Source organism: Anser anser (assembly GCF_964211835.1).
Source record: "Anser anser genome assembly, chromosome: 1".
Lineage (NCBI taxonomy): Eukaryota > Metazoa > Chordata > Aves > Anseriformes > Anatidae > Anser > Anser anser.
Window position 1 is genome coordinate 1,026,449 of NC_139720.1, and position 21,235 is coordinate 1,047,683.

The following is a 21,235-nucleotide window of genomic DNA, read 5'->3' on the forward strand; positions in this document are numbered from 1 at the left end:
CGCCCGCCCTCCTGGTGCCTGCTGCTCACCTGGCCCGGCGTGGCGGTGTGACAAGCCCTGGGCGGGCTCCAGAGGAGCGCGATCATCCCCTTCATGGCCGATGAATTGGATATTGGGAATAATTAGGCCAGGAGGAGCTTTCGGTCCGGCTGCCGGTGCTTCATCAGCTGCTGCCCTCAGCCGCGAGCAGCGAGCCGCAGGGCTTGGCCGTGCCGTGCCCCAGGCTGCCTGCGGGACAGGGGACAGGGGCTGGTCCCCCTGCGGGTGCTGTCCCTGCACTCTGGGGACCCTCCTGGTGGCTGCTGTCCCTGCACGGCCCTGGGGACCCTCCCCACCATCGCCGTCCTTGCGCAGCGGTGACCTTGCCTCCCGGGTGCTGTCCCTGCGCGGTGGCAGGTCCGGAGGGCGGCTGTGACACTAGAGGGAGCTGCGCTGTAGGAATTGCAGAGCCAGGTGTCCCCTGTCCCCCCTCAACCCCATCCCACCCCAACGTACCCCATCCCACAGCAGGTAGCACCCTGGTCACCCAGACCCCGGCTGGGTGACGGCTCGCAGCCGCTGTCACCGTCCCCTGCCCTCCACCCCGCAGCGCAGAGGTCCCCGCGCACCCCCGCGAGGTTCCCTGCCCGCCCGTGTCGGGGCTCTGCATGGGCCGGGGAGGAACGGGTGCAGGGCCAGGGCTGCCTGGAGCTGCCGTGAGCGCGGCAGGGCTTCGCTCCTGGGTGGCTTCAGGCGGCCTGCAGGGTCCCCTCGCTGTCCCGGGGCTGAGGACAGGCTGCTGTTAGCCGAACCCAAGGGGACGCCCGTGCCTCCGGGACCCGTCCCTGGCAGGGTTGAGCTTTGCCTGTGCCCTTCCCAGCGTCTGCTCCCATTCATGGTCTGACATCCTCTCCTCTTCCTCCTCTTCCTCCTGCTGTGTGGGAGCAGCAGCAGCATCCCCAGCCTCGCCTGGCCCTGCTGCCGCCGCTCTGCTCCCAGCCGGCGAGGGCGGCCGTGCCGCATCCTGCCCACTCACCCTGCCGGCCCCGCTGCCCTCATCCGTCTCCCTCAGCCCCCGGCGGAGCCATCGGCTCGGCCAGCACTGCCCATTTCACTCCCGGAGCTGGGCACCAGCAGCTCCCCATTCCCCCGTGCCTTGCGCTTCCCCGCGGGGACGGGCAGGGGCCGCCTGGCTCTGGGGACACCGAGGTTTGCTCGAGCGCCTGCAGGTGGAGGGGGCTGACAGCAACCCCCCCCCCCCCATGCCTCTCTGCACCCTCAGCCGTGCGCTTTGGGGTGGGGAAGGTGCAGCGATGGGGAGGCAGCAGGGGCTGGTTTTGGGGTCGGAAGCCCCAAAGCCGCCTGTGTGGGGTGTTGGGACCCCTCGGTGGCCGGGGGACGCAGCCACAGGTGCCTGGCCCTGCCACACAGCTTGTCCCCAGAGCGGGGACAGCCCTGCCGGCCCCCCCGCGCTGTGCTGCCGGGCAGGAGGCGGGGGGACCCCGCAGAGGGTGTTTCCCAAACCCCGCTCCAGCAGTGGGCTTTGGCACGCTGGTGGGAAGCAAATTAATGTTTCACTGTTTGACGCCGCTGAGATTATTCCTGGCAGCGCTGAGCGCAGGCAGCGTGGTGGCTCCGCCGTGCTTTCCCTCTCCTCCCCGGGCCGCGGGGGCATCGCGGGGGCATCGCCACGTCCGAGCAGACGAAATGGGCTGGAGCCGAGCGCCTCGGTGCCCCGCTGCCGCTTACTGCTCCGCCACCGTCTCGAGCCCCCGGCTGCGCTGCGGCTCCTCGGGGTGCCCCCTTCTCCCCAGCGGCGACGCGTTGCAGCGGTGCAAGTTAACGTGCCTGCCTCGGGCTCTGGGTGGGCAAAGGGAACCCCGAGCAGCGCCTGGGCTGTGCCGTGGCTGCTTTGAGGGGCGCTCGTGTGCATCTGGGGCGAGCGGGGGCTCGGGGACCCCCTTTGGGATCCCGGGGACGGCTGCGGGGCTGTGCACACAGGGCTGCGGGAGGGCTTTGCTCCTAGAGTCCCTTTCCCACCTTTGCTCCTGGAGCCCCTTTCTCACCGCCTTTTCGGCCCTGTGGCACCTCGCTCCCTGGCTGCCGGAGCCCAGCATCGCCCTCCAGCCGCCGCATCCCGCCGCTGCGCTGCGTCCCCGTGCCGTGGCACGGCGCTGCCGGCCCTGCGGAAGCGCAGGGGCAGAGCGATAGCTTTTCCCCGGGCCCCTGCAGTAAAAATAAACCGCGGCAATAGCTTCCAGAAATAATTCCCTCTGTCCCCCCCCCACCTCCCCCTCCCTGCGAAGAAAGCACTGGAGGGAGAAGACGAAGAAATATTGCCGTGGCCGCGGCCGTTTCCTGCACTCTGAGCCTGCTTGCTTTCGTTTCGGGGAGCACTTATCATGTTAGGAGCGGAGCAGGGCTGCTGGTAACCACATTTGAATTCCCAGGACCCGGGGGGGGGGGGGGGGGGAGAGGAGAGAGCGAATATCATCTATTTTCTCTCCCGCCCTTTCATCAGAGCAGCAGGAAGTTTTAGAAAGCGCCGATTTTCATGGCGCGTTGCTTCCCTAACAGACCTCGTTCGCTCTCGCTGCGCTCGGCTGGCGCGATCGCAAACCTTGCCTCGGCAGAGAGACGTCGCTCGGGGGCCCGGGGGGACGCGGCCGCGTCCCCCCGGGCCCCCGAGCGACGTCTCTCTGCCGGTACTGATGCTCAGCATCACCGCACCCCGATGCCCTTTCCAAAAGGGGACGCCGCTCGCCGTTCCGTCACCCCACCGGGGACACCGGCACCGCGCTCCCCGTTGCACCAGCCCCTTGAGCTCCCCGAGTGACCCGGCTCGGTGGAATTTGCCCCGTGGGACGAGATAAATCAGCTGCCGAGGCCGGCGGGCGTTTGGCTGCCGTGACACGGTATGGATTGGCTCGGAGCTGGCTCCCGCCCTGGAATAAATCCGTGGTGCGTGTCAGCGAGCGGGCCGGCTCCCTGTGCGCCGTGCGCTGCGCATCGATCGCAGCGCCGGGCGTGCGCCGCCGTTAAGCAGCTTTTGTTAATTACGCCGCCGCGCAGGCAATTGGATAGAGTCCGAATGGGCGCTCTTGGCCCTTTCCTCTAATTAGCTCGGGGGGATTAATCATGTGGACGGGGGGAGAGATGGCACGAGATAACTCAAATAACTCGGTGACAAATGCGCCCTGAGCGAGGAAGCGATTCAGTCCCACGCTGCGGCCGTCAGGGGAGCGGAGGGGTGGCTCTCCCCGGGGTGCCCAGCACCCATGGGTGCCCGACAGGCTGCAGGCACGGGGATGTGGGGCTCTGCGGCGTGCCAGGGCTCCGGGCATCCCCACTGGGGACCGCACACAGTGGGTGCATGCCCAGAGCCCGGGCATCTTGGGCGTCTTTCTGCCCGGGCAAAGGTGGCGCGAGGGTGGCCTGCCCTCGCCCTCCCTCCACGTGCCTGTGCCTGGTTATCTGCAAAGCCTCAGATTATTTTTAATGCCTCAGGATTTGTTAGCGATGCGGCTCAGGGCTGGAGCCTCATCAAAGGGAAGGCTGACGGCGAGCCGATTAAACCTCTTCTCTGCCGCGGCAGCCCGCGAGCCTGGGATGGAGACCCCAGCGTACCTGGAAAGCAGCGGCTGCGGGTTTCCCTGCAGATTTTCCAGGCGTCCTCCTTCTGTTTGTGGTCAGAGGCACCCGGCCGCTCCCGGGGCTGCTCCTCTGGGGCTTACCACGAGCAGCACTCCGGGCGTGAGCGTGCCAGCATCCTGCAGACCAGCCCTGGAGCTGGGCTCACCGCTGGGAACAACAGAGTGGGGTTGGAAGGGGAAGACGTTTCCTCCTGGGAACGTCGTGCCATGCGAGCCACCGGGCACAACTCTGTGCCAATAACTGTGCCAGGGCGTGGGCACCGGCTCCGGAGCCTGCCGGCAGCGCAGCAACGTCGCTGCTGCTTCCGAGCACGCGGAGCTGGGGAGGGTTTTGCTGTTCAAAGCCTTCTGGAGAGCTGGCTGCTCCCCAGTGCCCAACTTGGGAGGAATCTTCTCCCTCCTGTGTTTTACTTGGAATAAACAGTGTGTGCGGATGCAAATGAGCAGGGGGAGAAGCCTGGCGGCGCACTGAGCGCCTGGTGCTGCAGCGGCTGAAATGGCTCCGTGATAGCAGGGGCAGGCGAAGAGAGCAAGCGCGGGGTCGCGTGTGCTCCCAGCGGCGCGGTGACCAGAAATCTGGGGCCATTTCCTCTCTCTGCGTCCCTTTCCTTCCTTCAGACGCTTCCTCAAATGTCTCTGCCGGGCACTTCCATTTGCAGGCTGCAGCCCTGGTTTTCCCAGCTCGGGCAGGCGCTGCCGTAGCAAGGTCAGTTGTGTCCCGGGGCTGCCGGCGCCGCTCGGCTCGGCGCGGCCGCTCGGGGCCTCAACCCAGGCAGGAGGGAGCACAAAGCCCCTCCACAAAGCCCCCGAGCCGCTGCAGGCTGCTTTTGGCAACGGCTGGGCTTCTGCAGGCTGGGGGGTTCTCTGCAGCGTGGGGCTTGGGGCATGCCCCAGATGAAATCCCGGGGTGATGGGCTCCGTGCACGCCTTCGTGATGGGAGGATCCCACGCGGAGAGGTGGAGGGGGCTGGCGAGGAGCTTTGGGAAGCTGAAGGCGAGGTGAGCTGGCTGCGGCTCGCTGCTCGCAGCAGCGCCCTTTCTGCGGGCTGGGCCGAGCGCCCTGGGGAAGGGAACCGCACGTGTGGGCGCACAGCGTGGTGCCGGAGCCCAGGCCAGGCTCTGCCAGCTCCGTGTGCCCGGCGGGGAGCAGGAGGCGCCTGGGGGTGCTGCCATGTGGCACACGCTGCGTGTCCCACCGGGTCACCAAGCCACGGAGCAAACGCTGCACCGTTGGGAACGGGACCAGCCTGTGGCTCCCTGACGCAGTAGTGTTACGGTCCTGCTGAGCGGGGTCAGCTGCGATGGGCCCCGATGGGGTGGGAGAGCTGGAGCAGGGCTGCAGAGCGTGCCTGTGTGCCGGGGCACGTCAGACCTGCTGCCCAGCCCTGTTTTCTCTTTCCTCTCTTACTCCCACCAGCAGCACGTGCTGGTACCGAGCTGCTCCGGGACCTGGCCGTTGGCACATCCGCGGCGTGCCGGTGCCTCTCCGCAGCGTCTGAGCTGCTGCTGTCCCCGAAATGCAGCCTCCTGGGGCGGCCCCCCTCTGCGGGATGCTGTGGGGCCACAGTGGCCTCAATCCCAGTGCCGGGGCAGGTGCCAGGACACGAGGGCCCAGCTCCCTGTGGAGTATGGAGGCCACAGCTCTGCTTGTGCTGGGTCGGTGGGAGTGGGCTGCAGATGGGTCGGAGCAGGCAGCGGGCACCAGGTCCCCCTGCACAGACCTCCCCCTGTCCCCGCACCGCAGTGACCGAGGGGCAGGGGACCCACGTGAGCTGCCTGGGAGCAGCCCAGCAGCTGCGGAGCACTGAACAGGAAAAGCCAAACGGGGAAGATCGGTGCCTGAGCTCCCCAGAGTGGCATCTGCTGGTGCCCGGCACGGCGGCACAGGGGCAAGGGTGTGCGCGTGGCTGCGGTGGCAGTGCCCTTGTTTGGAAGGGCAGGGTGGGCTCCGTGCCGTGTCGGTGATGTCCCCAGGGGTACCCCGTGCCCAGGAGGGTCAGTTTGGTCCCAAGGCATGGGGACAAGGGACAGGACCTCGGGGGTCCCACGTGCGGGCGCTTGGGGCATGGCAGGGGGTGCCCGTGGCAGGGGTGGGTGGCAGACCAGACCTGCTCGGCTATAATTACTGCCCAAAACGCCCGCGGATCTCCCGTCCCTTCTTTGTCCCAAACTCACAGGGACTATTTTTGCCCCCCCTGCGAGCTCGTGCCACGTGTCCGGGTCTTGCAGGGGAGCTGGGCTGTGCCCGCTCCTGGCTCGGAGGCCGAGCGGATGCTCCCAAAGACCGGAGCGCCAGCGTGGCTGGGGAGCACGTGGGGGGGACCATGCACGGGGGCTGCACGCTGGGTACCACGCACCAGGGACCACGTGCCGGGGCTGGATGCAGGGGACCACGTGCTGAGAACCACGTGCTCAGTCCCTGAGTACCAGGGACCACGTGCTGGGGGCCACATCCTGGGCACCACGTGCCAGGGACCACGTTAGAGGGACCCTATAAGAGGGACCCCATGCCAGGGACCACACCACAATGACCCCGTGCTGGGTCCCACGTGGCAGTGACGGTGTGCCGGGGACGTGGTGCTCAGCACCCCGGGCACTGCTGTGGGTTTGAGCCCTCCCTGAACGCCCTCCCACACAAGTTGGTGGCGAGTTTTAGGGCTGGGGTCAGCTCAGCCACCCTCCCCCCTCACCGTGGTGCCGGGACGGTGCTGGCACGGCGGGGGTCTCGCCGGTGGGGTGGCCGCAGACCCCGGTGGTGGCAGGGGACAGGGGCGGGTGACATTGAGCTGCGCCGCGGCGCGCGGTCTCTGTAGTGCCGTTCTTCCCGAGGCTGGATCTCCTCCAGGGAGGAGAGCTGCCGGAGTGATTTAATTCACTCTGACTGCAGCTGACCTTGGAAACCCGCTGATAGACGGCCGCCATCGACACCGGCTCCGGGGGGGGGGGGGGACACACAAGCTTGGTGCGGCCCCGCGGGCACGGGGGAACCGAGCAGAGCCGGCCACTGCGCCGATGGGCTCAGCATCACCGTGCTGGTGGGCCGAGCTTTGCTGTGCTGATGGGCCAAGCATTGCCGTGCCAAAGGTCTGAGCATCACCGTACCAATGGTCCCTGCATCCCACAGCCCACCCCAGGGCCGAGCTCCCTCCCAGTGCTGGCAGCTGCGGGAGCTCAGCACGCTGCTCCCCGTGCTGGGAAAGTGCTCGTCCTTTTTACCCCCATGAAATATTTGCTGGGTTGCAGGTCTGCTGGGTGACAGGGATGGAGGCTTGTGTGCGTGCCTGCTGCCCGACAGAGCCTGGGTCTGGGGTGCAGGAGGTGCCTGGGGGTGCAGGAGGTGCCCGGGGGTGCAGGAGGTGCCCTGCTGGGTCTGGGGTGCAGGATACAACCAGATGGGCCAAGGGGTGCAGGATGTGCCCAGCTGGGTCTGGGGGTGCAGGAGGTGCCCGGTTTGGGGTTTGCAGGTACATACAGGAGATGCCCAGCCGGATCGGGGGGTGCAGGATGTGCCCAGCCTGGGGTGTGGGTGCAGGAGGAGCCCCAGCCCGCTGGAGCACCCTGCTTGTAGCTGCAGCCCGTGCACCAGGGTCATCCCCTTGCTGGGGACACGAGGGGACAGGAGCTGGCCGGGGGAGCAGCAGGGATGCGGCAGCACCCAGGGCTTGGCCATGAAATAGCTTTGAGCCGGGGCTGGGGGTGTCAGGGTGACACAAGCTGGGTGGCGGCGGGGCCGGCGGTGCAGGATGCGGGCGATGCAGCCACGAGCCAGCTGCCTGCTTGGTGCCGGCCCCGAGCACCTGCTTCTGGCCGTTGTCCCCACGGCATCGCTCTGAGCTCGCGAGGAGAAGCATCCCTGTAGCAGCTCTGCTCGGGGCTGCAGGCAGGCAGGAGCCAGGTGCTAATTACCTGACAATTTTAATTTCTGGTTTGCAGCCAGCTCCAGCCGCTGGCGCGCTGCTGCTGCTGCTCCTGGCACCCCGGTGCCCCGTGCGTGCCCTGGGCAGGGTTGGTGCTGCAGCATCGCCCGGCTCCTCGCAAGGTGCAGGTCCCCACTGCACACCACAGCTCCAGGGCCTTGCGTGTGCCCTTGTGCCAGGGTTGTGCTGGGAGGCACGGGGGGGGTCGGGGCTGCAGGTGGGGTCAGGGGGACGCGGGCAGGTCCGAGCCCCTTCGTGCCGATTGCGTAGGAAGCTCGTGGCGAGCTTGTTCTCGCTCTGGGGGGGGGGAGTTTTGCCTTTGCAACTTGTCAGCTGCAGCTGTGCTGGCATCACGCAGGCGGGGCACGTGCCAGCTTTGTCACCGCGCTGAGCCTCAGCTGTGCAGGGGACACGACGCAGTGCGACGCTTCGCAACGCAGCAGGACGCGGCACTGTGCGACGCAGCGCGGTGCAGTGCGGTGCAGTGCAACGCCGCACAACGCAGTGCAACACAGCACCGTGCAACACAGCACCGTGCGATGCAACACAATGCAGTGCAGCGCTGCACAATGCACCGCAGCACAACACAATGCGGCACGGTGCAGTGTGATGTGACGCTGCACGATGCGACACGGCACCATGCAATGCCACGCAGCACAATGCAACACAGCGCAACACGACGCAGTGCAGTGCAATGCAGCACAACGCAGTGTAACGCAATGCTGTGCAGCACAGCGCAACGCAACACAATGCTGCACGGTGCAATGCAACACAGCACGGTGCAATGCAACACAGCACGGTGCAATGCAACACCGTGCCATGCAACACAGCACCATGCAATGCAGTGCGATGCAGTACGACACAGCACGATGCAGTGTGGTGCAGCGCGACGCAGCGCAATGCGACGCAGCGCAATGCGGTGCAGTACAGCACAACACAACAGCACAATGCAGCGCTTTGCAATGCAACGCAACGCACCGCACCACGAGGCAGCGCAGAACAAGGCAACGCAGCGCTGTGCGACTCAGTGCAATGCGATGCAACAAAACACCACAAAATGCAGCACAGCACAACACGGTGCGGTGCATTGCAATGCTGCACAGCACAGTGCAGTGTGCGGGTGCTGCAGGCTGAGCTGTGACGCCCAGCCCGACCCCTGCCCGCTCTGCCCCTGCCATGACGATGCAGGGTCCTGACGATGCAGGGTCCTGACGATGCAGGGTCCGTGCCCAGGTGGGGGCTGCCCCGTAGAGCTGCTGGCCACCCTGGCTGTTTGCTGGACGCTTTGCCCAGCTCCAGCCGAGGTGTTTCCTAACCGAGCTGTGCCTCGCCGCCTTGCCCAGTGACAAAGGGCCCTGTAGTAGTTTGAATTCCCTAACCTGCCTTTTGGAGTAATTGTTGTCTTTTTTTGTCGTACAGTTGTTATGACAATAGTTTCACGGGGAGGAATTCCTTTAACCTCTACCCTTAATTGGCTCTTTCCTGACAGAGCTCCCTCTTTTGTTGCTGCTAAAACATGATTAGATCTGCTGCTCCAGTGAGTGATCTGACGGCAGGAAATTTTGACTCAGTCGTACCTTTTTGCATTTTTGTGCTCATTTAAAAAGCGAGGCTTGTAAGGAGCCGACAGTTTGAAAGGGTTTCGGCGACGCTTTCTTGTAGCGCTGCGCTCGACGCCTGTCTGTCTCGGGCTGACGGCACGGAGTGAAAAAAAAACACGGGGAAAGCGTGCAGTGTGTGGGTGTCCCCTGGGGGCAGCAGCCGGAGGATCCCCCGGGGGCTCCCCCTCCACCTATCCTTGCCCCGGGGCCCTGTTTGGGGCAAATGTGGAGCTTTCGGTCACTGGCAGGGGCCCTGCGCTGGCCTCGCTGCGGGCACTGCCCAGCCCCGGCACGGCCTCTGCTCCTCCGGATCAAGCGCCAGCTTTAATGGGGAGAAATCGGCTTTTTTTGCAGAAGCAGGGTGGTGGGATTAGGTCGGATTTGCATAGAAATGGTGCGTGCAGATGTGGGAATGCATTAGCGGCCTGTTCGAGCACGTGGGCTGGGAGTTCAACTCTGGTTTAATTTTCCCTGCTCTTTATTGCCTTACCGTGGCCGGGAATTGCAGATCCACGCTGGCACTGCACCCAAGTGCTGGTGCTGCTGGCGCTCTGGGTGCCATGGTGGTGGTGCTGGTGCCGTGGGTGCTGCTGGCGGTGCTGCTGGTGCCATGGGTGCTACCAGTACTGCTGGTGTGCTGCCCGAGGACTGGGGAATGATGCCCTGGAGCTGGAGTCGGGCACTCAGCCCTGCACATCCCTGCACCCCCAGGTTGTGCTGAGCCCCGCTCCGGCAGCAGCGACCAGCAGCAGCGCAGCAGGAGCCGCCCCAAGCTGGACCCCTTGCAGCTGGACCCAGCGGTCCCGGGGTGCACCCATCCCCATGCAGGGTGCACAGTTGGGTGATGGGGGCACCCCGGGGTGCTCCCTATCCCCCCGAAGCATTCTGCAAGCCGGGCTCTGCGTGCCGCTCGGTGCGGCGCCGGCGATGCTGATGCCGCCTGACAGCTGCGGCTCAGCAGCGAGCTGTGCCGTAACGCACCTGAAGGTGCAGCCGCCTTCTCGTACCAGAGCCCGAACACCATCACCCGTACACCAGGAGGCAGCCGGGCTGGCTGCGTGCTCGGGATCCCGGCCACGGCTCCTGGGCGTGTGGGGAGCTCGCAGCGGGGCTTGGCAGGAGCCGGGCACCCCGGGGACCCAAGCGCCCACCAGGAGCCCACGGCGCAGCTTGTCCGCCCGGCACGGCTCCGGCTTCACCCAGCTCACGCTGCAGCATCCGAGGTTGCAGCGCTGACAGCGCCACCAGGGCTGGGGCATGGGCAGGTTTTGGGGCCTGGGGGTGCGGGGATGGGGGCACCGCGGCCCTGACGCTGCGCCCACGCTGACCCCTGTCTGTCCCCGCAGGTGAACGTGACGGTGGACTACATCCGACCCGCCAGCAGCGCCACCGAGACCGTGCCGGCCTTCTCCGAGCGCACGTGTGCCACCGTCTCCATCGGGGGAATGTAAGTGTGGCCCCGGGGCCCCGCTCCGCGCTCTGCCTCCTGCGGGATTGGGACGGGGGTGGCCCGTCCGTGCTGCCCTGCCCGGCACTGCATCGCCCTGTGCGCCCCAGCGGGGTGGTTTGGGGCCGCGAGGTGCAGGACCCCACCACGAGCTGCCCGCCTCCAGAAGCATCTCAGCAGTGGGTTTGCTTTGGAGGAGCTGTCACCGCTCCCCGCACTGTCTGTCCTGTCCCAGGGGTAAAGGACATCGCCACCCCCCCAGCCCGGTGCAGCGGTTTGGGGGCTGCCCCACACACACCCACAGCCCTGTGGCCACGGGGAGCCCCCGCTCTCAGCCGGATGCTGCCCCCCTCGTTGCCAGCCCATCCTCCACCCCACCCCAGCACCATTTTGTGCCCCAGGCCCCTTTGGTGGTTTCCCTGCCCCAGGGGTACGGGGGGGGCCCTGCTCCTCTGCCCCTCCTGGCAGCGGGGCGGTTCTGGGGCAGTTCACGTGCCCGGCTGGCAGCGGACGGGAGCCGTGCAGGGATGATTTGTCATAGGCCGTTTCCTCCTTCTTTTTTTTTTTTTTTTTTTTCCTGTAGCAGCTATTTTGGAAAGCCACCAAAGTGCTGCAGCTCTGCTCATTTTTTTTTGCACGTTAACCCGAGGTCTGTGAGAGCCGAGCAGCGCGCGCTGCGCGGGGGAAGCGTAGCCGTGCACGCGGGAGCCGCACCGCGTCCCCTCGCCCCGTTACGCCCCGGTGAAGGCACCCGCCGGTGACCTGCAGCTGCGCTTGTCTCTCGGGGGGGTGAATCCCTCTCCGGGGCAGGGGGCTCGCTGGTGGGGATGCCGGGCCGGATCCTGAGCGCCTGCGCCCCTCCTGGCAAGGCTGCCCCATCCCCTCTGTGCCTCCATTTGCTGCTGGGGGCTTTGGGCGCTCCCCGTGACCCCATCCCCGTGCACCGGGGTGGGAAGCAGGTTCAGGGGGGGCCCCAAGCCCTGGGCTGTGCCTGGTGCTGGGTGCTCAGATCCATCCCTCCTGCTGGCTTCGTTACCTGGGTTGCAGTGCTGGGAGAGGAGGCTGTCAGCAGATGGGGCTGCCTGGGGGGCAGTAGCGTTTGTGGGGGGGTCAGCGGCCGGGGCAGCCCCTGGGGGCGCAGGGCGGCTCTGCAGCACCAGGCGAACCGGGTGAGTAGGGCTCCCCCCTCCAGCAGCAGCTCGCCCCGCGCTGCCGCCGGCTCTCAGCGTCTCCGGCTGCAAATTGCCTCCCGAAAGCTCCCGAGCCCTGTCTGGGGAGTGAGCCCGACGGGCGTTTTCAGGGCCAGCGGTCGGGGTGCCTCCATCGGCACAATGAGACGGCGGCGGGGTGAGCCGAGCGAGCAGCGAGCATCCCGCTGCCAGCACCCCGCCGTCGGCACCCCGCCGCGGCGTGCCGGGGGCCGGTCCTGCCTCGCCCCGAGCGGTGCCGGGTGCTCTGCCCCGGGTGCCGGTCGCTGCGTGGGTGTAACAGAGCGGGGTCTGTGCCGCCGGCCCGCGCCGCGCCGCGGATGCAGCGGGGAAGAAAGCCTGGCTTGTGCGCCTGGCAGCCGGGCCGGGCTCAGCCTGCTTGGCAGTCGGAGCACGCCGCCGGTGGGGCACGGCCGCTCTCTGGGGATGGGAACCGGGGAGGGTTGCTGGTGGCTGCCTCCTTTCTGGGGGCTTCGGCTCCCTCGTTTCCGTGCCGCTGCTGTTCATGCAGGTGGCCCCACGGCAGTGGAGAACAGCGAGAGGAGAGGGGGACGGGGGGGGGGTGGAGGGCGATGGCTCCCTGCCCCGAGCATCTCCTCTCCGTGGGGTCAGCTCTGCCCAGGGCAGCAGGGAGATGCTGCTCCGGGCAGCCTTGGAGGGGGCCGGTGTGCAGCCAGCCCCTGCTTCCAGCTCCAGGCTGGGCCACGCGTCCCCCTGCCCTGGAGCACAAAGCTGGCCCCGCTGCCCACGTCCCTGCCTGCAGCCCTGCTCACATCCCTGCCTGCTTTCCTGCCCCCATCCTTGCCAGCATCCCTTCCCACATCCCTGCTCACATCCCTGCCTGCTTTCCTGCCCCCATCCTTGCCTGCATCCCTGCCCATGTCCCTGCCCACATCCTTTTTCATATCCCTGCTCACATCCCTTCCCACATCCCTGCCCACGTCCCTGCCCACGTCCCTGCCCCAGCCCCACTGCTCCCCCCAGCACGTTTCCTGCAGGCAGGCTCCGTCCTGGTGGCTCTGGCCACCCTCGGTGCATTCACCTCGCTGCCCAGCTCGTGTCCTCCTGCTGTCAGGGCAGAGCTTTGTGCCCTGCAGCAGCATCACTGCGCTGACCCCCACCAAGGGGCTGGTGGCGATGGCAGCGGCCGGGAGAGGGGGAGCACCGCGGGCACCACTTGTGCCGGTCCTGGTGCTCGCAGCAGTGCCCATCCTGTGGCATCCCACAGCACCCCATGACATCCCACAGCACCCCATGACATCCCACAGCATCCCACGAGTGTTCTGCACCACCCTGCCGCATCCTGCCACATCCCACGGCATCCCGTGACACTCAGCAGCATCTTGCCGCATCCCACAGCATCCCGTGGCATCCCACAGCATCAGTTGGCATCCCACAGCATCCCACACCGTCCCGTGACATTCAGCAGCAGCCCACCAGTGTCCTGCGGCGTCCCCCAGCATCCCATGACGCTCAGCTCTATTCTGCCACATCCCACAGCATCCCACGGCATCCCGCGGCGTTCTGCAGCATCCCACCACATCCCACACATCCCACAGCATCCCGCAGCATCCTGCACCATCCCGCAGCATCCCGTGACATTCAGGGCTGAATCTGAAGGTCCCAGGACCGGGGTGCTGCGCACCGGGGCCGCCTGGGTGCAGGTGGTGAGCTCAGGGGCTGGCTGCAGTCGCTGCTCTCGTGGCGCTTTCGCCGTTTGCTGCAGGCAGCTGGGGCGGGGGGCACAGCCCGGAGCCCGCAGGAGGGGCTGCGGCGGGTGGAAAGCGCCTTTGAGCCAACTTGGGCTGGATTTTCTGGGGAAAACTGCGAAATGAGTTCCGTGCTGCTGGGGAGCGTGGGGGGAGGCTTGCAAACGGCCCTTCTCCCCTCCGCCCTGCTCTGAGTGGCAAAAACTGTATTTCACGGCCTAATGAGATTTTTCCACAGCAAACAGCTTTTCATCTGTGTTCCCATATTCCCGTTCTTTAATCTGGGCTTAGCGGGGGGGAAGCATCTTGCCTCTGCGCCCCGGCTCCCGCTCCGCTCCAGAGGCTGCTTGTGGAGGCGGGGGCCGTGCTGGGCCCCCCCAGGAGCAGGGCTGCGGCACGGCACCGCGCTCACAGCCGGGGGGGGCCTTCTGCAGGCCGGATCGCTGCGCCCCCCTCCTCGGCTGCTTCTGGGCCGAGCCCTGCTGTGCGGGCTGCGGGGACTGGGCGGTGGTGGCGGGTCTGGCTGCGGTAGCAGCGTGCGCCCACGGCATCGCAGCCGTCCCCGCGCCCACGGCACCGCTGCAGCGCACCCATGGTGGTGGGTGCAACCACTGCAGCGCACCCGCTGCATTGCAGGCACCAGAGCCGTGCACCCACTGCAGTGCAAACACCGGAGTGCTCCCGTTGCTGTGTACCCATCGCCACGCACCCACTGCATTGCACCATTTCGTGCAACCGCTGCGGAGCACCCATTGGGCTGCACCCATCGCAGCGCGCCCACGGCACTGCACCCGCCGCAGCGCCCATCGCGGCGCCCACGCCGTGCCTCCCTGGGTGCCCAGCACACGGCCTGCACCCCGCCACCTGCCCCGGCAGCACTGGGGTCCCCACATCCCAAGGTCAGCAAAGCGTGACAGAGCCTGGGGCACGCCAGCGCGGGCGGTTTGCTTTGCATTCGAGCCGCGCGAGCCCCTGGCCGTGCTGGGGTGCTCGCAGGGAGGGGTTTCCGTGCCGTTACCCGTTGAGGGGGAGCTGTGCCAGGGGTGCCCGTGCGAGGCAGCGGGGCCGGGGGGGCGTTCACCCCGAGTCCCCGGCAGCAGCTGCCAGCACTCTGCTCTCCGTTGCGCAGCCACGTGCGCAGCGCGGTCGGTACCTGCGTGGGCCGCGGTGCCAGGGTAAAGCTGGGCTCGCGCCCAAGCTCCGTGTAGGTTTTTGCAGCCGCTGGAAAGGGACCAGATTTCGCTGCTGCCTCGCAAGCTGCTCCCTCCTACGGGGAGGAGGTGGCTGCGGTCTTGTCCCCGGGAGCCGCGAGGATGCCGGTGCCGGGCTGAGGGCTGGCAGAGCTCCTGGCGCTGGGTGGGGAGCGGGGGGGGGGCCACGAGCGCGGGGACTTGGAGCGAAGCCACTCGTGCCGTTCAGCAGGGCAACCCTGGGGCACTGTCCCCGAGTCCCCCCTGCCTCGCGGTGCCCTCTGGGTGTCGTGTGCTCATCCTGGGATGAAAGCTCTCACCAGGACGGTCGGTCCTGCAGGGCAGCTGGGGGCGATGTCCCTGTCCCTGCACGTGCCACGGCGCCTGGGGGGACGCTGCTCGCCCTCGCACCTGGGTTTAGGAAGGATGTGCCGCTGGCATGTGGCCCCGGGGAGGAGGAGAGGCTCCCACAGGCTCCCGCTGGCGTGCACGGGGCTGGGGTGTGAGTGCTGAGCCAGGCCAGGCTGCGCCCCCGGGCGATGCGCACAGAACCATTGAACATCCCGGCTTGGAAGGGAGCTGCAAGGAGCATCCCGTCCAGCTCCCGGCTCCACACGGGACCCCCCGTAACCAAGCCGTGTATCTGAGAGCGTTGGCCAAGTGCTTTGCGGTTGGCCAAATGCCACCGGGGGGTGCGGGACCCCTGGGGTCGCAGCGGGATCGGGGCCAGGCACCCGTTGGCTTCGCGGTGCTGGTGGCTGCTGGTGGCGCATCCTCCTCCTCAGAGCGCTGATTCTGGCCTAAAATCCTGCAGGGGGATCCCAAAGTTGTTTAATCGCGGGCATGGGATCGGCCCCAGGCTGGTGCCAGCGGGTGGTCCCGCAGGTGGGCAGGGCGCCTGGGACCCCTCGGCCCTCCTGGTTTGATCAGAAATCTGCAGGGGTACGTGACACTTAAAAACCTCATCCTCGCTTAATTTAGCCGAAGTTTCCCAAGAAACTCCCAGTGGCGTTGCCCTGAGGTGCTCCTGGCTGCCCTGCGAGGAGGATGAGGGGCGGATGAAGGCGCAGCTCTGGGCTCGCTGCTCGGAGACCCGTACAACCCACTCCAGAACGAGGAGTCGTTTCCTTCTAACCAGGCTGTGATGTATTTATAACGTGGCTCCGGTTGCAGAGGTGGTTTAACATTAGATTTTTAATGATCCCTCCATTAATCCTGGTATTCTGGGATTTAATGCTCGCTGCCCTCTGACCGGTGGAAATGATGAAAACTTTGATTTCGTGCACGTTGGACACTTCTGGAGTCCGGCACCAGGAGCTGCAGCTCGTCCTCTGAGGGCAGGGGATTAAAGGCTGGGGACGGGGCAGGGCTGGCCGGGAGTGGGATCTGCAGGACCCCTTTGGGCTTTGGGGTGCAGGGGGGCCAAGGCAGGGTCTGGGGGTTTCCCCCAGCCTCGTGCTTGCTCCCAGGGGGTTTCAGCTCGGCCGGCTGCAGGCTCAGCCCCCTGGGAGTGGTTGCAAGCACAGCGTCACGCAGGGAGTCCGTCGGCTCGCGGCGGGTTCACGTTTCTGTGGGGAAAGGTGACAACAGCCAGCACTGGCCCCTTTGGGTGTCCCCAGGCCAGCATTTGCTCTGGGTGCCTCTGTCCCGTGCTGCAGAGCCCGCTGGGGACCCAAAAGCGGCGCGGCCGCGCTCCCCGCGCAGCCCCAGCCTTTAGGACTGCTCCTTTAGGACCCGGCAGCGCGGTGGGAGCAAATGCCGGCAATCGCGCTTGTCTTCTAAAGAGCCATAACCACGCTATTGCTGAATAAATGAAGCCATCAAGCAGAGGTGGCAACAAGATTACAACACTTCACAAGTGCTGGGGGCAGAATAAAATCGTCCGTTTAGTGAGCAGACGGAGCGCTCGCTATCGCGCTTGTTTCCTGATGCTTTCCGTGCCGGGTTTTAATCTCCTTCCCTCCCCTCTGCCCAGACCTTCCCCCGCTCCCTGCTCTCTTCCCAGACCGGGGCTGGGGGTGCCGGGAGCTGCCCAGGGCTGTGTGGAGCTGGGTGTCTGCTCTGGGGGCTGCAGACGGGGGCTCACGGGACCCCCAGCCCGGATGCAGGCAGGCTGTGCAGATGGGACCCCCGGCGCCGGGGTGGGGACACGGGACAAGGAGCTGTGTCCCGGTGGGTTGTGACCTGTCCTGCCCGGTGCTGGTGGCAGTTGCCACTGGGGGCTTGTCCCCAAAGTGAGTGGGGTTGGGGACGTGCTGCTGCCACGTGCAGATGTGCTGCAGCCCCCTGGCAGGGCAGCCCCCCCCCAGCGCACCGGTGCCGTGCCGTGGGCATCTCCCCCATGCGGAGCGTCCTGGGGTCCCGCATCCCTGGCCGTGCACCACCGTGCGGGGCTGGGGGGAGCCACCTGCACCCGTACACTGCGTGGGGAGGATGAGGATGGGGGCAGCACGGTCCCCTCCTGCCCCTGCCAGCCCCTCGGGGCCGGACGGGAAGGCAGGGAAAGAGCCCGGCCGGTGCGCAGGTGCTGCGGGGCTCCCCGGCTGGTGGGTGGCGGTGCCCACGCTGCTCGCGCCTCGCAGCCTGGCGGGGCGGTGCAGTACGAGCTCTCGCACGTGAGCTTCTCCCCTCGCACACTCCGGTCCTGGCCGCGCGCCTCGGCCCCGCCGTGGGGGGGAGCCCCCGCTCGGCTCCGCGCCCTGCCCGGGGCGCCAGCTGTCAGCGGCCCCACGCGCCTCTCGCTGCCGCTCGCTCTGTGCTGCGACAGGCGTCAGCTGCCACCCACCTCCCGCATCTCCTCGCCGCCGTGGCTCGGCCGCAGATGGCTGGCTTGCTGCAAAAGCTGTCCCCACCGGAGCTCGCCTGGGGGGACTCCCTCCGGCGGCAGCCTCGTGGCTGCCGGAGGCGGCTGCAGGTCTGCGCGTGAGCGCAGCGCTCCCTGGCACGGTGCCGGCGGCCCCGAGCTCACCCGCGGCACGTGCCGGTGGTGCGGGGCCGGGCAGCGTGCTGGGCACCGGTTCCTGTCGGCTCCCTGCCCGCCGGCTGGGTGCAGCCACCCGCAGGTGCCCGAGGGCAGAGCCCAGGGAGGTTTCCTGCCGTGGGGCAGAGCAGGGGGTACCTGGGGCTCGGGGCCGCTCAGCACCGGCCTGTGGCTGAGCACCAGCGCTGCCAACCCCAGGTTCCTCGGTGCGGGTGCCCTGCAGCGTGTCTCCGCGGTCCCACAGGGCCGTGTTTCCCATCCCGTCACCACCCCAAAGCCCGAAATCCCCCAGGGGCCGGGGTGCTGGGGCAGAGCAGGGCCGGTGCCACCAGCCCTGCGCCCGCCTCCCCCTGGCACAGCCTGGCGTCCGCTCAAAATAGCTCTAGGTGCTTATTCCTGGTTGCTTGGCATTTCGAGAGCTACCTTTGCAGCTGCCTCCCGCTGCAGCTTATTTCCTCGTTTACGAATGCTTAGCTTTTTTCCCCCTGCTCCGAGGCGAGACCTATTTTCGGCTGCCGGTGATGGCTCAGCCCAGCCCCCCCAGGGGCAGGGGGGTGCTCCCGGGACGTGCAGCCCGACGAGGCCCCCCGTGCACACGCACGCTCATCCATACGTTGTTTTAAAGTGGTGAATTAGCAGTCCATGCCCTGCATATGTAATCGGAGGAGAATTACAGATGCACTCAGCGAAGTAGAATTTATGAATTTGTTTAAAGCGGCAGAAGGTAATGGCAGCCAATTTACCGCGCCGCCGCGGCGTGCGGCGCCGGTTGGCAGGCAGCCCTCGAACCCATCCCGCGTCGACCTCTCCTCTCCTCCCCGGCGAGGGGATGGTGGGGGAAGTCATCGGGAGGGAGAACCACGGGCAGGCTCCTGCCTGGCAGCGCTGACAGCTCTCCAAAAAGACGGGCGGCTGCGGCGGGGATGGGGACGGCGGGCAGCCGTGCCGTGAGACGTCCCTGCAGGGACGGGCAGTGTCCCATGCTGGTGGTGGAGGCGTGTGGCCATCCCCAGACAGCGTCCCCAGGACACGAAATCATCCCATGGGTGGTCCCCGCTGGCCCTGGTCGCTGTCAGACACGTCCCCCTCATCATGTGGGCAAACGGGAGCGGGGTGCCCGCTCTGTCACTACGCTCGGGGTGCTGCTGCGCCCAGGGCACGCCTGGTGCAGGGATTTTTTGGGGTGCTCACAGGAGCGCAGGCTGGGCTGCTGCACGCTCGTGCACACCCCCGAGCAGCAGGAGTGCCCATTAGTCGTTACACGGTGCTGCAAGCACCTTCCCTTGGCCGGCAGCCCAAAACTGGAGGGGGTCTCCTCTTCCTTCCCCCGGTGTGTCCGGTGCCACGCACGGGGTCTCTGTGCCGGTGCTGAGCCCCCCCCTCTCTCTTCTGCCTTGCAGCAACATCGCCGAAGCGCTGGTGAGCAAAGGCCTGGCCACCGTCATCCGCTACCGGCAAGACGACGACCAAAGATCCTCGCACTACGACGAGCTCTTGGCCGCAGAGGCTCGGTGAGTGCCGCTGGAGCTTGGCCGCGCCGGGCGGCGGTGCCGCGGGCACGGCTGGCTCCCTTCCCAGCTCTGCTCCCCGCTTCGTGGCACTCGGGGCGCCCTCCCTGCCCTTCAGCAGCCTTCACCCCGCACTCAGCCCTGGCTCTGCAAGCTCTGCCCCCAGCCCCGTGGAGCCGAACCCCCTCCTCCCCCCGTTACAGCCCCCTCCATCGCAGCCCGCGCGGTGCTGGCGCGGCAGCCGGGCTCGGCGCTGGCGGAGGGCCAGGCGCGCTCTGAGTCAGTGGGAGCCGGCGCAGCGCATGTGGAATCTCCGTGCTAATGCTGCAACTCCCAGGAGGCAGATTAAAGAAGATAACATTTTTAAAAAAAAAACGCCCCGGGGGGGGGGGGTCGTTGGAGCCTCACGGCCCGTTGTGCTGGGAGCACGGCCGGGTGCAGGGGTCCGGGGGCCCCGCACGGCTCCCGGGGCAGCGAGCCCACCGAGCGCTGCCGCAGCCGCCCAGCCCCAGCCTGGCTGCGGGAGAAGTAATTGCATTTAAGCCGTATGACGTCTGAGCAGATCCAGAGGACTTCAGACACATTCTGGCCTCCCGTAATTAGGTTGAGGTTATCGTGGTGAGAAAAATGTGTGTGGCTGCTCCCTGCGCCGTGTCCTCGACGGAGGCAGCAGAAGTGCTGATGCAGGCTGGGGCTCGCTGCCGGCCCTGCTCGGCCCGCTGCGGGGAGCGGGGCGCTGCGTGCGCTGGGGTGCGCGGACAGGTGTGTCGCCCAGGTGTGTGTGCTCCAGATGTGTGTGTGTGTGTCATCCAGATGTGTGTGTCGTCCAGATGTGTGTCCTCCAGGTGTGCATGGTCCAGGCGTGCCATCCAGGCGTGCGTGGTCCAGGTGTGTGCAGTCCAGGCGTGCCATCCAGCTGAGCGTGTGCCAGGCGTGCCCGGTCTGGGTGTGCACCATTCAGGTGTGCTCGATCCCAGCTTATTTGATCCATGGTCCAGAAGTTCACGCTCTGGGCTTGTGAGGTCCAGCTGTGCACCATCCAGCTGTGCACCACCCAGCTGCACATGGTCCAGGCGTGCACGGCCCATCAGCACTTGGTCCCGGTGTGCACGGCCCAGGCGTGCGATGTCCAGCTGCGCTCGGTCCTGCCCCACTTCATCCTGGTGCCACCCGCGTGGGGCTGGGTCCCTGAGCCGCCCCCGGTTCCCCCCCGTGCCCCCGCGGTGCCTGGCCTGGCCCCGGCTGCTCTCCGGCAGGATTTCAGCTCCTCCTCGGCAGCAGCTCCAGCCGCAGCTGCCGGCGCGGTGCCGCCAGCAGGGGCGAGCAGCGTTGAGGGGGCTGCGCAGTGGTTTCTGCCAGCCCGCCGTGCAATACGGTGACGGGCTCTGCTGCAAGTCTCCTCTCACCAGGGGGGGTGGGGGGCCGCTACCAGGCCCTGGCTCGCCCTCCTGCAGCCCCCCCGCATGGTGCAGGCGGCTGTGATCCGCGGCCAGCAGCTCGCTCGTGGCCTAATTGCGGCACGATGGGGATGTGCCTTGTAGAGCGGATGTGCCTGGCATGAAAGACGCATCTCGGAGCGCTCCGGCACCGAGCCTGCAGCGTGCTCCAGGCTCCGAACCCGGCCCCGGAGGTGTGGGGGGGCCGGGGCCTCCGAGTGAGCAGGGCTTGGAGCAGGGATGAGCTCGGAGCAGGGATGAGCTCGGAGCAGGGCTGAGCTCGGGGCAGGGATGAGCTCGGAGCAGGGATGCACTCGGAGCACTGCTCGCTTCGGTGATGGTTGCTCGGGGCTTGTAAAAATGCTTCCAACCTCTCGGCTTGTTAGCAAAGCCTGGAGTTGGGTCTGCCCAGGCTGAGCTGCTGGAGCCTGCTCTGCCCTCCTTGGGGTATTTGGGAAGGGGGTGATCGGTGTCCCGCTCCCACCAGATTTTGGGGGATTGTGGACATCGCTCTGCACCCCGCAGCATCCCCTGGCAATGCAGGTCACAGAAACTCTGCAAACAGCTGCTGAATAAGTCCTATCCCCTCCTCTGGGAGCACTCCGCT

At 66.9% G+C, this 21,235-nt stretch overlaps 1 protein-coding gene across 1 annotated transcript in view; it reads left to right on the forward strand.

The window, feature by feature from the left end:
- The window catches only part of SND1 (staphylococcal nuclease and tudor domain containing 1), a 118,405-nt gene that overhangs the window by 49,147 nt on the left and 48,023 nt on the right, over positions 1-21,235 (forward strand). The window contains 2 exon segments of the mRNA XM_083819714.1: positions 10,497-10,597; positions 19,085-19,195. Coding sequence (XP_083675840.1) covers positions 10,497-10,597; positions 19,085-19,195 — 212 coding nt within the window.